General features: G+C 45.5%; 4 protein-coding genes across 4 annotated transcripts; all 4 read left to right on the top strand.

Annotated features, from left to right (window-relative positions):
* Positions 1-472: 472 nt before the first annotated feature.
* On the top strand, positions 473-1256 carry LAJ45_11481 (uncharacterized protein; the record flags this gene model as incomplete). Its single annotated transcript, XM_046120988.1, has 2 exons — positions 473-692; positions 754-1256. The coding sequence occupies 2 exons, from the start codon at positions 473-475 to the stop codon at positions 1254-1256; spliced, it is 723 nt and encodes a 240-aa protein (XP_045965810.1).
* Positions 1257-1813: 557 nt separating this feature from the next.
* On the top strand, positions 1814-2655 carry LAJ45_11482 (uncharacterized protein; the record flags this gene model as incomplete). Its single annotated transcript, XM_046120989.1, has 2 exons — positions 1814-2503; positions 2593-2655. 2 exons carry the CDS (start codon positions 1814-1816, stop codon positions 2653-2655), a joined length of 753 nt encoding a protein of 250 aa, XP_045965811.1.
* Positions 2656-3885: 1230 nt separating this feature from the next.
* Positions 3886-8427, top strand: LAJ45_11483 (uncharacterized protein; the record flags this gene model as incomplete). Its single annotated transcript, XM_046120990.1, has 21 exons — positions 3886-4026; positions 4088-4150; positions 4225-4238; positions 4304-4515; positions 4613-4975; positions 5031-5119; positions 5179-5310; positions 5375-5643; positions 5704-5824; positions 5879-5946; positions 6004-6523; positions 6584-6718; positions 6774-6998; positions 7054-7095; positions 7153-7239; positions 7309-7366; positions 7429-7516; positions 7576-7694; positions 7751-7891; positions 8160-8263; positions 8410-8427. 21 exons carry the CDS (start codon positions 3886-3888, stop codon positions 8425-8427), a joined length of 3009 nt encoding a protein of 1002 aa, XP_045965812.1.
* A 3741-nt stretch (positions 8428-12168) lies between these two features.
* Positions 12169-14389, top strand: LAJ45_11484 (uncharacterized protein; the record flags this gene model as incomplete). The annotated part of the gene is made up of 7 exons (XM_046120991.1): positions 12169-12438; positions 12605-12913; positions 12987-13522; positions 13587-13724; positions 13781-14043; positions 14099-14241; positions 14300-14389. The coding sequence occupies 7 exons, from the start codon at positions 12169-12171 to the stop codon at positions 14387-14389; spliced, it is 1749 nt and encodes a 582-aa protein (XP_045965813.1).
* Positions 14390-14444: the final 55 nt, after the last annotated feature.

Below are 14444 nucleotides of genomic sequence, written 5' to 3' on the forward strand. Positions count from 1 at the left end.
CACCAATGCATGTTCCCGAATACGATAGCAAGGTTCATACGACGATAAACATACGCCTTCCTATAGTTGATGTATACGTAGTTCAACTTACACAGTTAAATCGCGGTTACATTGATGTTACATCCAGGCATATAAGCCAATTCGTGATAAGTCGAGGAAACTTTGATTTAAGGCGGTAACTACCCCCCCCCCCCCCCCCAAATACCCAACTCAAGCCTATCCCTCGCTCAACATAGCTACCCAAGCTCCTTTCCAAATAAGAATTGGCAATGACACCAGCAGAATTCAGGCAGTAGGTTCCGCCTGCATGATGCAATCTGATGATACATGTGTGTATTTCTGCTAATTTTGTATTCTTTTACCGAACAGGCAGAGAGCGCGCCAGAGACGAGCAGCTCAGCTTCCTTGGATAGCGAATCCTTTCGCAAAACTCCGTACTCATCCAAATCTTTCAAACCATGATCAACCAATAATGACACTTCAGTCACCCCAAGATAAGCGGGGTGCTTCTACTGAAGATGTAATTGGACCTGCAGATGGGCCTATGAAGAAACCGGAAGAGAAGAAAACTGAGGATACCGCTGAAGCCGAGGAGGTTGAGGAAGCCACACCGATTGAGTTATTCTACGATTTATTCTTTGTTGCAAATCTAACAACCGTAACATCAGTGCACTATATCACTGAATCCAAAAGTAATTCCACTCTTAGGCTTAGTGAAACAACCTCAATAGCTTGCTAATATCATCGTGACAGCGCTTTCTTCCTATATTCTATACTTTATCATCTTATGGTTTACCTGGCTCCATGTTACACTTCTGGATGTGAGATTTTCCGTTGACTCGGTTTACGAGAGGATATGCAAAGCCCTTCACTTTGCGGTAATGGGTGCATTTGCGTCAGTCTCAACAACATGGGATCCATTCAGTCCGGACGACGATATTACCATCACCGCTTTGAGGACGATGACCCTCACTCTTATGTTCTCAAGATTTATTCTGAGTATCCAGTATTTTGTTGTCATGTATTTCGGGAGGTCAAAACCGAGAACTATCGTTCCGCTTGCTATTCATGGCACGGTCATGATTATTTCAGCTTCTGTCTATCTCGGTGTAAGATATAATCCCCCCATAGTGCCGCGTACTGAGAGACTTCAGAAGAAGCGGATCAAAAATGAGCTCGGTTTAGACCCAAATTTGAGCTTGCCTATTGATCTTGTGCCTTTAAGTCCTCACATCCTTAAGTCCGCCAGGCGCTGATCTAATCTAGATTTATTTCTCATTCCGTCATGGCCACACCGAGAAATACTACCTATCCTGGTACAAGACCACTCTTTTGAAACCCCTCTTGGCACACGTTTGCTGACACTTGCCGTACTTTCTAGGTATATAATGGCAGCCTTTGAAGTGATATCTGTCATCACTACATCGTCGATATGGGGATGTGTTAGTTTTAAAAGGACCCATTTAATTGAGCGAATGGGACTGTTGACTTTGATTATCTTGGGGGAGGGCATCATCGTCATGTTAAAGGCCATAAACACAATTGTCAAGGGATTCGGTTGGACCTGGACTACCCTTGGAGTGGTATCCTCTTCAATTGCTTTAATTGTGTGTTTTCATTTCCCACCATCATTTTCTTTTGCCGACGTTTCACTCTAGCTCTTATGCCTGGCCTACCTCACCGCTCACCATTCCATCCGTGTTGCAATTATCCTAGTGTGACCATGTTACGAGGGACTACTATAATATTCTACGGCTAATAATTCTTTATGACACAGTATCTATATTGGATGTTCTACTTCGATTTCAATCCAATGAAAATCTATTACGGGAGGTTCAGACAACAGCTTTGGACCCTTCTCCACTTTCCATTCCATCTAGCCATCGTACTCTCTGTTGAGGGTCTACGACAGCTCGCCACTCTGAGAAATTACGAGCTCATGGCCGACGATATGATGGGGAAGTTTACTGGACCTACGAGGCCAAATAATCGATCCCACATGATAGACCAGTTCAACGATGCGTTTGCCCTTTTCTACAACGATGATTACGCCAAGACGGTTCTCAAGGAGTGGCCAATTGTTACGAATTGGACGAATGAGCTGGAAACCTTTATGTACAATTCCGTTCTACAAGATGGGGATCGTGAGTTCATGGAAGCATACAACGACCTGTATAATGCACTAGTTGCAAAGCTCGCTTACTATCTCAGTGAGTTTTACGGATTCAAGTTCCCGTATCGGAAGCCCGAGGACTCTGGCGACAGGTTCAGCGGATTCAGGCAGCTTTTCGACCTGGTCTTTAAATACTTCTTCCTTTCCCTAGGAGTTGTCTTTATCATGTACGGCGTATTTGCAATTCTTGTGCGACGTCGTTTGGATGTCTACGACTGGATATGCGTGGGTCTTCGATTTACCCCGGCGGTAGTCTTCTTCGCCATGTCCGAGGTATCTTCAACAAGCGCCCTCTACTCCTCAGGAGGCGGATCATGGCCTATTCCACAAGTTTGTGTCTTGATATTCATAGGTAGTGCTTCCGAGTGTTCATTTTTAGCTACTAGTCTCTTATATAATTATATTAACCATCACCTTAGTCCTCCTTTCAGACAAAGCGACTCAATGGTTTGGCGCCTGGCGCTCAGGAAGATGAAAAATGATTTTTCTTATTATGCTTAATGGCTCTCTTTATATGATCCAACATGACACCTCGCTTGATACAATTTTACAGTGAGCATTATATGCATCATTATTCCAGATAGCATTTTGACCATACTCTTGAAACAAGGATACCGAGATTGTGACACTTTGTTGATTTAGCTTATGTAGCTTATTTGAAGAAATATTATGGCAGTAGGAATCACAATACAGGTCTACCTGTACAGATGAGCCGGGATTTTCCCCCAACGCAGATATTGCGAAAGAGTTCTATATTTCCTCCCTCAATTTATATCGCCTTCAACCCTCTCCTAGTCCCTATATATATACTATGGTCCCTCTCCACCGTACCAAGCATCTAGACCCAGGATATCCAGGGGCCATTCGAGCCCTCTCTTGATATATGAATTAATATAGGGCAGTCGCTTGTATGTATTATGTTCCCTATACCCGATACTGGCCTGCATTCATAAAAAGTAGCTACATCCATATAGATTGATGGGGCAACTAATTAATTAACGGCATCACGACACACTGCATAAATACATACATACGTCAATACCTATAGTCTATAGGCAACAAAGACGTTCCGTGATGAAAAACACCGCTAAGATTCTAGTCAAACATATATATTATGCAGCGAGCCTCTTTTTAGCTTGAATTGACTTTTCCAGTATCTAGGACATAGTTCCCACCGCAACATAGGCAGCCCATTTGATCGGATGTCAGGTAACCACATATGGAACTGTGCTGCGCTCCGTCGCCGTCCAAAAAAGTAAGTACTTTTCTAGAATGGGACCATATATTATGGTGGGTGACCCGGGGGGAACGCACCATCCGTTTTCATGCGTTATGCGGGTAGCGGCGTAATCAGCGGGGGTTGCACGGAGTAACGGTGAATCTGCGGGGTGTCTACCCGCACAACCATGCAAGAGCGGCCAAACCACTGCATGCTCCTAAAAAAGGCCCGGGATACATATTTCTCCCGGAAACATTTCCATGTTCCTTTCTCTATATCTTGTGAGTATCCTATCTGTATTCTATCAAGATTTCTACATCGCACCGGGGGGGTCCGGCATCTGTCCCGCGCACGTGTTATACATCGCGCAGAAAGCTTGACATCTAATGCGCATACGTAGGAAGTAATGCCACATATATAGCCTCAATCAATCCACCAAAAGGATACCACGGCGGGCTTATTATGGGCTACGCTACAGGCCCTCTCTGTTCAGATGCAGTCTTTCGTTTTCGTTACACTCGCGATCTTCGGATCCCTGATCACAAGCTCTTACTGCCATATCACACCCCCCAACCAGTCGCTCGTCCCATCAAAACTACTACTTAGTCGTGATACGAATGGGCTACAGGAAAATGTATATCGCCTTCTTAGCACGCGTTGTCTCACTTTCACTATGCTAATGTTGGGATCTCAAGGTTACATGGGATAAATATTCGATGTCGGTGAACGGAAAGAGGCTCTATGTATATAGCGGAGAGGTGAAATTCCAACGCCCGAAATAGGTAAAACGCTCCATATAGATGCATATTAACCCTCGATGTTATGTGTTTAGTTTCACCCTTGGAGGTATGCAAAGCTGTCACCCACACCCTATGTGCAGTTGTGCACCACTGCTAAAACCCTAACCCTAGACTCCCGGTCATTGACCTTTGGCTGGATATTCTGCACAAATTGAAAGCACTTGGGTACAATGCCGTCTCGGTATATGTTCACTGGGGTCTAGTTGAAGCCGAACAGGGAGTCTTCAACTTCAATGGTATCTTCAACTGGGAGCCATTCTTCGACGCAATAAAGAAAGTAGGGCTATATGTTATCGTCCGGCCGGGGCCGTATATCAATGCCGGTGAGTTGACCCCAATCGATATAATTTAACTAGATCGTCACAAAAGGATTGTATCTCACCTGAATTATACACTCTAATTCTCATCATCATCGTTCAGAATTGAGTGCCGGTGGCTTTCCAGGCTGGCGCCAACATGCCCCGGAGGGAATCTACTGGCGTGTAAGCAACGAGGCCTATTACAAGCAAATAACTCCGTACATCAATGAAATCAGCCGGCGACTGGCGCCACACCAGATTACAAACGGGGGACCGATTATTTTACTCCAGCTAGAGAACGAACTCTCGGTGGCAGCTGCGCCAGGATATGACTGGCCGGCTAATCAATATATGGAATATCTTCGGGAGACCTTCATCGACGCTGGTATCAATGTTCCTCTCATTCATAACGACGTTGCACATAATGGTTACTATGCTACCTCGGGGGTTATTGATATCTACACCTATGACACATATCCAATCAGTATGCACAAGGAATGCATATCTCCGTATAATTAATTGTGACTGACATTGTTTAGCTTGTTCGAACTGGAACGGAGCACTGAGCCAAGGGGACTGGGACAAGCATTTAAGCTTTGCTCCAGGACATCCTCATTTTCTAGGAGAGGTAAGAGGCGTCCAAACGTCGTGTCAAATAAATGCTGAACCTTATGTCATAAACCGTAGAATGGCGGCGGGTTCTATGCCCAATGGACGGATGCCAACAATAACTGTCCTTCATTTATGGATCCATTCGTGTTTCGTCTCATGTATAAGAACCAATACTCAATGTCTGTGACAGCGATGAACATTTACATGGTAATTCTCAAAAGCTCCCCAATTTCAGAGGACAGTGGAAGTTTAACCATCTTGTTTTTCGCAGATTTACGGCGGCACAAACTGGGGTCATCTTTCATTCCACAGAACCCCCACAACATATGACTTCGTAACCGCAATATCGGAAGATCGATCAATTACCAGGGAGAAGTATTCCGAGATGAAGCTCCAGGCACATTTATTTGCTGTCTCGCCTGCATTCCTAACCACCAGACTTTTGGTAAAGTCGACGAATTCTTATACTAGTAATACTGAGGTCGTTGTTTCGTGTACAAAGGATGAAATTGGTAATAAGACCGCTTTTTGGACTGTGAGGTAATCGACCTATAGCGCATGACTGTAGTCTGTGGGAGGGTCTAATCACATCATTTTTAGACACTCAAGCCCGTTATCGCCGAATACTTCTCAATTTAATTTGACGATTCCTACAAGTAAAGGGGAAATTACTATTCCACAGCTCTCAGGCACTCTTACCCTCCCAGGGAAAGACTCGCGGGTACATGGTGTTCTAATCTTCCCTCATAGTATAACTTACTAACCCCTTTCCTAGATCTATTTAACAGATTATAAACTTGGGCCGTACAACATGCTCTACTCCTCTGCCGAGCTTTTCACATGGTGAGCCTTCTCCCCTTCTTACCTATTATCCTGTGCCCATTATTTACACCTATACAGGCAGAAAATCGACGATACTTACGTTGCGGTTCTCTATGGCTCACCCGGAGAAATCCACGAGACTGCATTCACCTTCCCTGGCAAAGCACCTAATATAACTCTTCTAGAAGGCAACGCACTTCTTGATAAGCAGATAAGTAATGACACCGCTATCTTGAACTACAACTCAACTGGACAATCCGTTGTGTCAATCGGCCCAGATATCAAACTTTACCTCCTCGATAAGTTTGAAGCGTATAAATTCTGGGTTTCGGCACTCTCATGCGGTGGAGAGGGAAATGTCATTGTCAAAGGGCCTTATCTTGTTCGTGATGCCTGTATCATTGATTCAACCCTTCATGTTTCCGGAGACACCAACGCTACCGCTCCAATAGAGGTGATTGCGTCCAGCAAAATCAGCTCAATTAAATGGAACGACAAAGAAATCAGTACAACTAGATCGGCCACCGGCAGTCTTATCGGGTTAATCACATTTGCTAGCCCGGAACTCGACATTCCTGTTCTGAGCGAACTGGAATGGGTACGCTCATCATTTCAGGACTAATCTCTAAGTGATTCTTCTGACATCAATGTATCATAGAAATCAATCGACAGTTTGCCGGAAGTCACCTCGGGTTACGATGACTCGAAATGGGTAGACGCATCAAACACCACAACTGTCAATGGAGTCCGCAATTTAACGACTCCCACGGATCTTTACTCGGGAACATACGGGGTAGAGAAAATTTCGTACCCTAAATAGATATATGTCAGCTAATCAAGGCCTATAGTTCCATACAGGATATATACTATACAGGGGCCACTTCACCGCTACCGGGAACGAAACCGAATTCTACATTCAAATGCTAGGTGGATGGGGATTCGGATATTCTGTCTGGCTCAACGACATTTTTATTGGCTCTAATACAGGATCAGCTTCCAGTCATGGTGGTCAAAGTACATTCACATTTAGCCAGTTGGCAGCGGGGACAGAGAATGTAGTGACAATTATCTATGTCAGTATTTCTTCAAACATTGGTAAATGCGAATTACTCACAAACAAGTTGATAGCAACAAATGGGATACAATGAGAACGAATCAGGCGGCATTACAGTAATAACTCTACCCCTTGTTTCGTCGATAATATAATAACGTTTGCCTAATTTACAGAATCCGCGAGGTATCTGGAACTACAATTTCGGGAGTGCAACACCAGCTGTCACTTGGAAGATCCAAGGAAATCACGGAGGTGAAAACGTATGTAATCAGAGGAAACGACCCCATGGTTACAAACTCACCACTAACACTGCCTTAATCCTCATCTAGTATGCGGACAAAGCACGTGGACCCTACAACGAAGGAGGTACATATGCCGAACGAAAAGGTAAAAAATGTCCAGCATTGATTCTCTATTGATACTCGAGATCTTTAATATGTGGAACCTAGGCTTTCACCAACCTGGTGTCGATACGACTTCTTGGCCGACGCTCTCTCCGTTCAAGGGCACGGAAACCGCTGGCGTGCAGTTTTACACGTATGTTCACCCCTATAAACCAAGGCATCTCTTTTTCTCTCTGCTTACACCATCTGCAGTACTGAGTTTGAACTGAAACTGCCTCCTGGTTATGATATCCCCTTGTCATTCAATCTGACTGCCTCGGCGGACTCCCGTGTTTTGTTTTTTGTGAACGGATACCAGTTCGGGCGATACAGTAAGTCCTTCAATTTATGTATACTAATGATTGCTGCGCCGCTAACCTACCAACAGTTGGGAACTTTGGGCCACAACATTTATTCCCTGTACCTGAAGGTATACTAAATTATCAAGGGGAAAACACAGTTAGCGTGGTGATATGGGCTCAGGGCGAGGCGGGTGCACATATATCGGAGTTCTCTATTGTGAAAACGGGTGTGTATCAGACAGGACTTGGGAAGATTAGGAGCTCTCTCCAGCCGAGATACCTTGAGAGGGGGGCTTTCTAGTGTAAAGCGAAAATTTCGTTACGTCAACTTGCCTACTCTAGAGATTTTCCTTGCTATTAAACAGGTCATAGTCATTATCATCACTTATATAGCTAACAAGACTCTAAATATATCCCTAGGAATATAGGGCTATATATAGCCATGTGTATTAAATCCAGTGAGAGTAAGCTATCCAATTCACAAAGCTTTATTAGGACCTACGGGCCATCTTCAGGTTACTGTGAACGACGCAAAAGCCCAGGGTGCATCGAAATTTGGGGGTTTAGATCACTGGCTCAATGATTTCCCATTTCCTCCAGTACGTGATTACCTTCAAGTGACAGCGGTGAAAAAACCCACCCGCCCCAGAGGAACCCCCGATTATTACCACAGCCAACCATCTCTAAAATCTAATTCCCAACACTTACGGCCAAATCGCAAACTCACCCTGCTATTATTATATAGGGCGCCACATATCACTAGGACCTCGAACCCAGCCAGCACCAGATCCCTTCGGTTTTGAATCCATCAATATTTCAGGTTTGAAGGCCTGTTGCCAAAGAAACGAATCATTATTATGATTACTGGTATCGTAAGCAGGTTCTCAAGGTCAAATCTGGTTTCGGGGAGAACGCCACAATATTTACCCGTACGATCGCTTTGATGGGTTATCCCGCGGAAAAGCAAATTCAACATCATATTTCTATGGATGAAGATCTACCGTTGGACAAGCACCTGCGTATGATCGATATGGTCACGACAGCCCACGCCTCCAGCGGCCATCGTGTCAAAAGAATCTCGCATTCAACACATACTATGTCGGTACCCCAATTCCCTTCTCTCCATTTATCAACCTTAAATAACTAAGCTGCTGACCCACGGAGATGTCATAAAATTTGGGATTCTCGAATTAGTTCATGCACAAATCACTACCTCAGCACTGCTCCAAGGTTGGTAACACGGAAGATAACGTTATCTGAGTTGTCGGTAGACCCAGAATTCACGTAAACTATCTCGATTAACGCTATTCTTGCCTGCAGTCACTGCCCTCTAACACATTAATCATATATCCTCCTTGCCAAGCAAGAAACCCTAATACTCCGAGGCACATCTCTCCTTTCCTAGTAGTTCCTACGGCCTATAAATCTCTTAGAAGCCCTCTCCTAGAGCTTGAAGTGGCAAGACCTAGCCCTGCCGACCCCCGGATCAACTGAATATTTGGTTCTCAATCCCAATATGCATAGTCTCACTTCCGTACCAGAGCCCTCGGCCTCACCTCCAGCATATGAGGAGGTTGATAGTCTTACCACGAACCTTCCTACATATAATAGGGTTGATGTGGGCAAAGATGAGACGGGAATTATTGGCAAGACCCTGGTACGAGCTCTGGCGGGCCTGGCTAGAGGTTGACAAAATGCTACAAAACCCTGGCCCCGTGCAGATTATGTCAGGTAAAGTACACAACGACCAATTTAGGAAACTGTATTGAATGGTGTATTAATAATATTAACTCCTTGCCCGTTAAAAAAAAGAAAAAAAGGAAAAACGTAAATTCCCATTTGCCTACGTTCCAGAGTTTGCTGAAGGGACGAGACAAAACTGGATTGATGGTAGTCTCTTTCATGTTGTGATTGTACTAGCCAACTGTTCCCGGTCCTGAGACAGGAATATAGTCTTGCTTCTGGTCTTGCGGTCTTGTGGAGCTGTGACAATGTGTGCAACAATAAAGGTCCCAGGGTTAGGGTTGTTTGAACCCGCCTCCCCCAACCCTTTGATTAAGAGCACTGGCAAAAAGTCCTGTGATATATAGGCCTCAAGCTAGCCCAAATGAACCTCTTTCCAGTCTTGCCCCCTTGCTGTCCTCTCAGGTATTTCCTCGTCTCGAGATTAAATCTCAAGGCAAAGTCCCAAGTTATCTCGCCCTGTGCCCATCACTAGAGGATGTTTCCTTTTTTCTGATGAATTACAGTCGATGGAGTTGCCGGGATTGCCAATACTTAAGCCATGCGTTGTGCAAAGTCTTCAGACTTAGGGTGAGGTATCGAATTTTGTGCGGCGGGGATCGGAACTTGCTGCCCAGGCAGACACCCCAAAATTAAAATTCCGGCAGGATCTCCGAGGTTCTATAAGGTTATGTGCCTGACCCCTCACGTTTGACTTATTGATTAACTCATTAAGTACAGGTAATTCCTTCGTTTGATGCTGGTGGCTGGGTCATAGTCAATCACTCGCATATTTCCAAAAGACCCGAGACTAGGCTGTTTCATGTTTCGTCTTACTTGCGCGTTAATTAAGTAGTCGAATATCGTTGCAACCAAATGCTTACTAAAAGTTACGACCTTTTAGTTAACGACTGAGTATTTCGCCTCCTCTTTTCCTAGCTATATATGTTTTGTTTTGTCTCGTGTCTTGAGACAGTCTCGAGACTTTTTGTCTTGTGCTCATACCATGCATGCCCTGAACTTTACTTCAGAATTAAACAGGCATATCCGCCCAATATTCACATAGTCATCCTTAAGTCATCATTAGTCTCGTACCCATCCCCTACTTAGCAGCAAGCTGCTCACCAGTAGGGTCTGGAACATTATCTTCCCGACAAATGTCGACCGACACTCTCGTCGGCCTCGGGAGTGTGATATCGGACTCGGGAATTATGATGTAGGAGCCTTGCGATATAAAGTCCGACAATGTGATCTAAGAGCCGACAATACGAGATAGAAGCCAGACAATATGATATAGAAGCCAGACCTGTGATATAGAAGCCCGACTTGTGATATCAAAGCCCGAAACGTGATATTAGGGTCAAAATAAACCTTACTTTTGATGTCAGAAGCTAAAAAATACTTGATTTTCTGTATGTAAATTGAGCCTGACAGCTACCCCGACAGCCCGACACCCCATACAAAAAGATCTCACCCAAGTCGTAAGATACATGCATGCACCAGTACAGGACTACATGTAGCCTGCTAACTATGTACTTAACTACTAGGGGTATGCCACCTCGCGTCCACGAGCTGTTGGATTCTGAGGATTGAAAATATTGGAATATTGGGAGGTATTCGATGGAGTGGACTCCCCCCACCTACTCCCTCCAAATCCTCCAACCCCCCCCCCCCTCCACCGTGCTCCACCCCCTCGATCCAGCTCCTCCAGCTCCTCCACCTCCCTCCTCCCCTACCTCTTCCACCTTCCACCGCCTTCCACCTCCTCCACCTCCTCCACCTAGTGCTCCCAGTCATATCATATCATATCATTAACTTAATTACAATTAAACATAGACCTTTTTAAATAAATATAATTATACAGAGACCTTTTTAAATGAATATTCGGGCGTGAACCGTAGAGCTTCCGTTGCTCAGCAATGTCATAGGATTTGGTGTGGTGGACCGGTTGCCATGCAGGAGTCAGTCAGGGTTAGGGTCACAGCTCTCGACCAATCAGATGCCAGAGAGTTCAGAAAAATCGTTAATCTAGTACCTAATAGAAGATAATAGACTATGGGTTAGCCTCAATAAGAGACTACCGAACCTGTAACCATAATGTGGAAGCCACTTGTACTTATCATAGCTACGTACTTTATACCACGAGAAGAGGACTTAATCCTCTTCTCCATCAATCAAGACTCGATCTTACATTACAGTACGCGACTTACAACCAGCCCGTCCGCTGGAAGCATGAAAGCAGACGGGTTGGGGACGAGCCTAGGTCATCCATCACCTAGCTTGCTGGGCAGCTCAATTAAGCTTGGATTTCGACCGTCAAGCAGTTATCCGTTCTCAATTTTGCCAGGTTTCTACTTTTCAAGAATTGCGATTTAATTTGCAGTGCCAGCTGCCCTCCAGATAAAGAGAGTAGGAGTACGAGTCGCGCCATGCATGCATGCGCCATAACTCAATTATAAAGATACTAGAGTACATGTACCTGAGCTCCAGCTGCAGGGCGTTGCTAAGCTCCAGTCACTACATCTTGGCAATTCTTATGATGTGGAGTACTCTAGAGTAGATCTAATTATATACAGCTATCGGTAGAATTATTGCGGAGACAGGGGCCGACGATCACGCCGAGAGCAGGGCAATTTTTCAACGCCACACCTCCGCAATAATTCTACCGATAGCTGTACGTCGGGATCTGCCAAGCCCTCACGCTTTCCCAATCCCAGCCACTATCAGTTAGATAAACCTGTCCTAGATCGCGTAGGACCAACACGAACCCGTTTTTCATCAAATGGATCAACAAACTCCCAACACCCCTCAGAGCAAACTCCCATCAAGCGATGGCATCGACTTCTGCAACAAATACTTTCGAGACAATCCACCCTCATCCTGGACGTATCGAAGCTTTCTCTCTCATTACTCTACCTTAGTACCACCACTTCGACTCGACATCGTGAATTCGCGCTATCTCAAAGCGCTCGAGAAGATTGAGGATTCCCCGGAAGAAAGCGCCGATAGGAAGAAGAAGGCACGGTCGCTGATTGACAAGCATAGGAATGCTGTAAGCTCGCTTTCTTCTTTCCCCAAGCTGTCCGCTCTCCTTCCACCTCAAGTGCATCGGGCCCGGCTTCCCCCCCACTGGACGCAGGTTCTAAATCGGATGCCCGGTCCTGTCCAGTGGTTGGGTTATTTATTGGCTTGCTGACCGTAATCAACACATAATTTAGCATCAGCAGCACTCCAATGCACAATCTAGTACCAACGAGGTCGTCCCAAGTTTCGTCGTTCACGGCGATATTATTCACTCAGGCCATGATGTTTCAATTCACAACGGCAATCGCACCACCACTGTGAGAAAACGGGAGTCTTCGTCGACCGCCGGTCGTGCCAAACGTAGGGCACTCACCGCCTCTTTAAATCCGGATCGTCCTCAAAGCCCCGATAACGTAGCAGAATCAATTGATGATCCTGTTTGCCTGGGAGATATGGTTGAGGCCCGTAATGATGTCCAAATTGTCAATGGCGATCGCGTAACTGTACGACATCTTGTCACTTCTTTAACCTGACGCCCGTATCTCTTTATTCCCCATATGTACTAACTGTACCCAGACTATTCTAGATACTGATGACGACGTCACCGATGCCCAGCCTGTATCTGCGGATCCTGCCCATCCTCGCCAGTCCATAGACCACCCGCAGCGACTAAATCGAACGAGTGAGAATTTGTGCGACTTTGACCCCGATTATGGCGAGTTCTACTCAGGCTTTCCATTCCTGAAAAACCAAAGACGTTTTACTACTTCAGGCCGAGTCCTTGAGGAGATTATATACGACAGAGTTCAAGACAACGGTGACAATGTATCGTCACTCGAGGGCAACCCAATCCTTCGTTGTATCCTTGACCTTGATGACGACCATGTCTCAAGTTGGTTCAAGGCGTCTGAGCTAGCAGAGCTGCGCGGGTCTCTGCCGCCGTTACCAGAAGTAGACGAATCATTCAAGTATGCTGTCCGTAGATTTTCTGAAGCCACGACCGTTCAGGAGTTGTGGAGTGTTGTGGAGTCCTCGCCCCGTCCTCCAAGTGAGCTCTATGACCGCTCAAGGAACTTTGACGCCACCTATGTCAACACTGCGGCTGGTTCGATGTAGGTGTCTTTTGCATTACGTCGATACCCCCATAACTTCCGTGTGAGCTTACCTTAATTGTAGACTCTCAATGATGGAGTCTCTCAAATCATGTGAGTGGCTGGGCCCGCAGGCGCTTCGCGAAGGCTGGTTTGGTAGCAATGTGTGGGGCCCTATTGTTGATCGAAGTCTCCTTGGCGTTGATAACCTCGTTGTCTCACGGTGAGCTTCTCTCTCCCATGATTCGTATCAGCTCTAATCACAGAAACATCCTACAGTACTGAGATTAAATCAAAATCAGAGCTGAAAGACAACAAACGGTTTGATGCAATTATGCTTGCTCTCGCCGGTATCGAGGTCAGCGAATTTGGCGCTATCGAGGTCGCCCGCACTGCAGACGCCATTGCCCCGAAAAAAAGGGCAATCGATAGCACCAAGCTTCAGAACATACTCCGTTCTATGCTATGTCAGCTAAAGAGACAGGTTGACGATGACTGGGAGGTAGTGAAACAGCTGCAAGTGGTGGGAATACAGCATGTTGGTAAGAAGCATAGATTCTCACTCTTTGGCTATTATCGTTATTGATTCCGGCCAAGGTTTCACTATCCAGATTTCTCGTATGACTGCCGTGAGTAGTAATGTCTTCCTGCTTCAGCGGGGCCATTTGCGGACTGTCCCCACAACCCTTGAGAAGTTCCATTCCGTCTTTGAAATCATGCAGTCCATGGTTGTGACCAAGGTACGTCTCTCGCTTATATACAACTTTCTTTCCATCAAGGGCTGACACTTTGGATCAGAAAATTCTCGAACGTTCAATGGCAGTCATTACGCGATACAAATCTAATATAACCGAGGGCAAAGAACAATTTGAAGATTTTGAACTCTGAAGTTATTGTCTCTCTGACCCGCTGGGAGAATACTAATATATTAACCCTCAACAGC

The sequence above is a fragment of the Morchella importuna genome (genome assembly GCF_003444635.1).
Source record: "Morchella importuna strain M04M26 chromosome Unknown Morimp01GS070, whole genome shotgun sequence".
Classification (NCBI taxonomy): Eukaryota; Fungi; Ascomycota; class Pezizomycetes; order Pezizales; family Morchellaceae; genus Morchella; species Morchella importuna.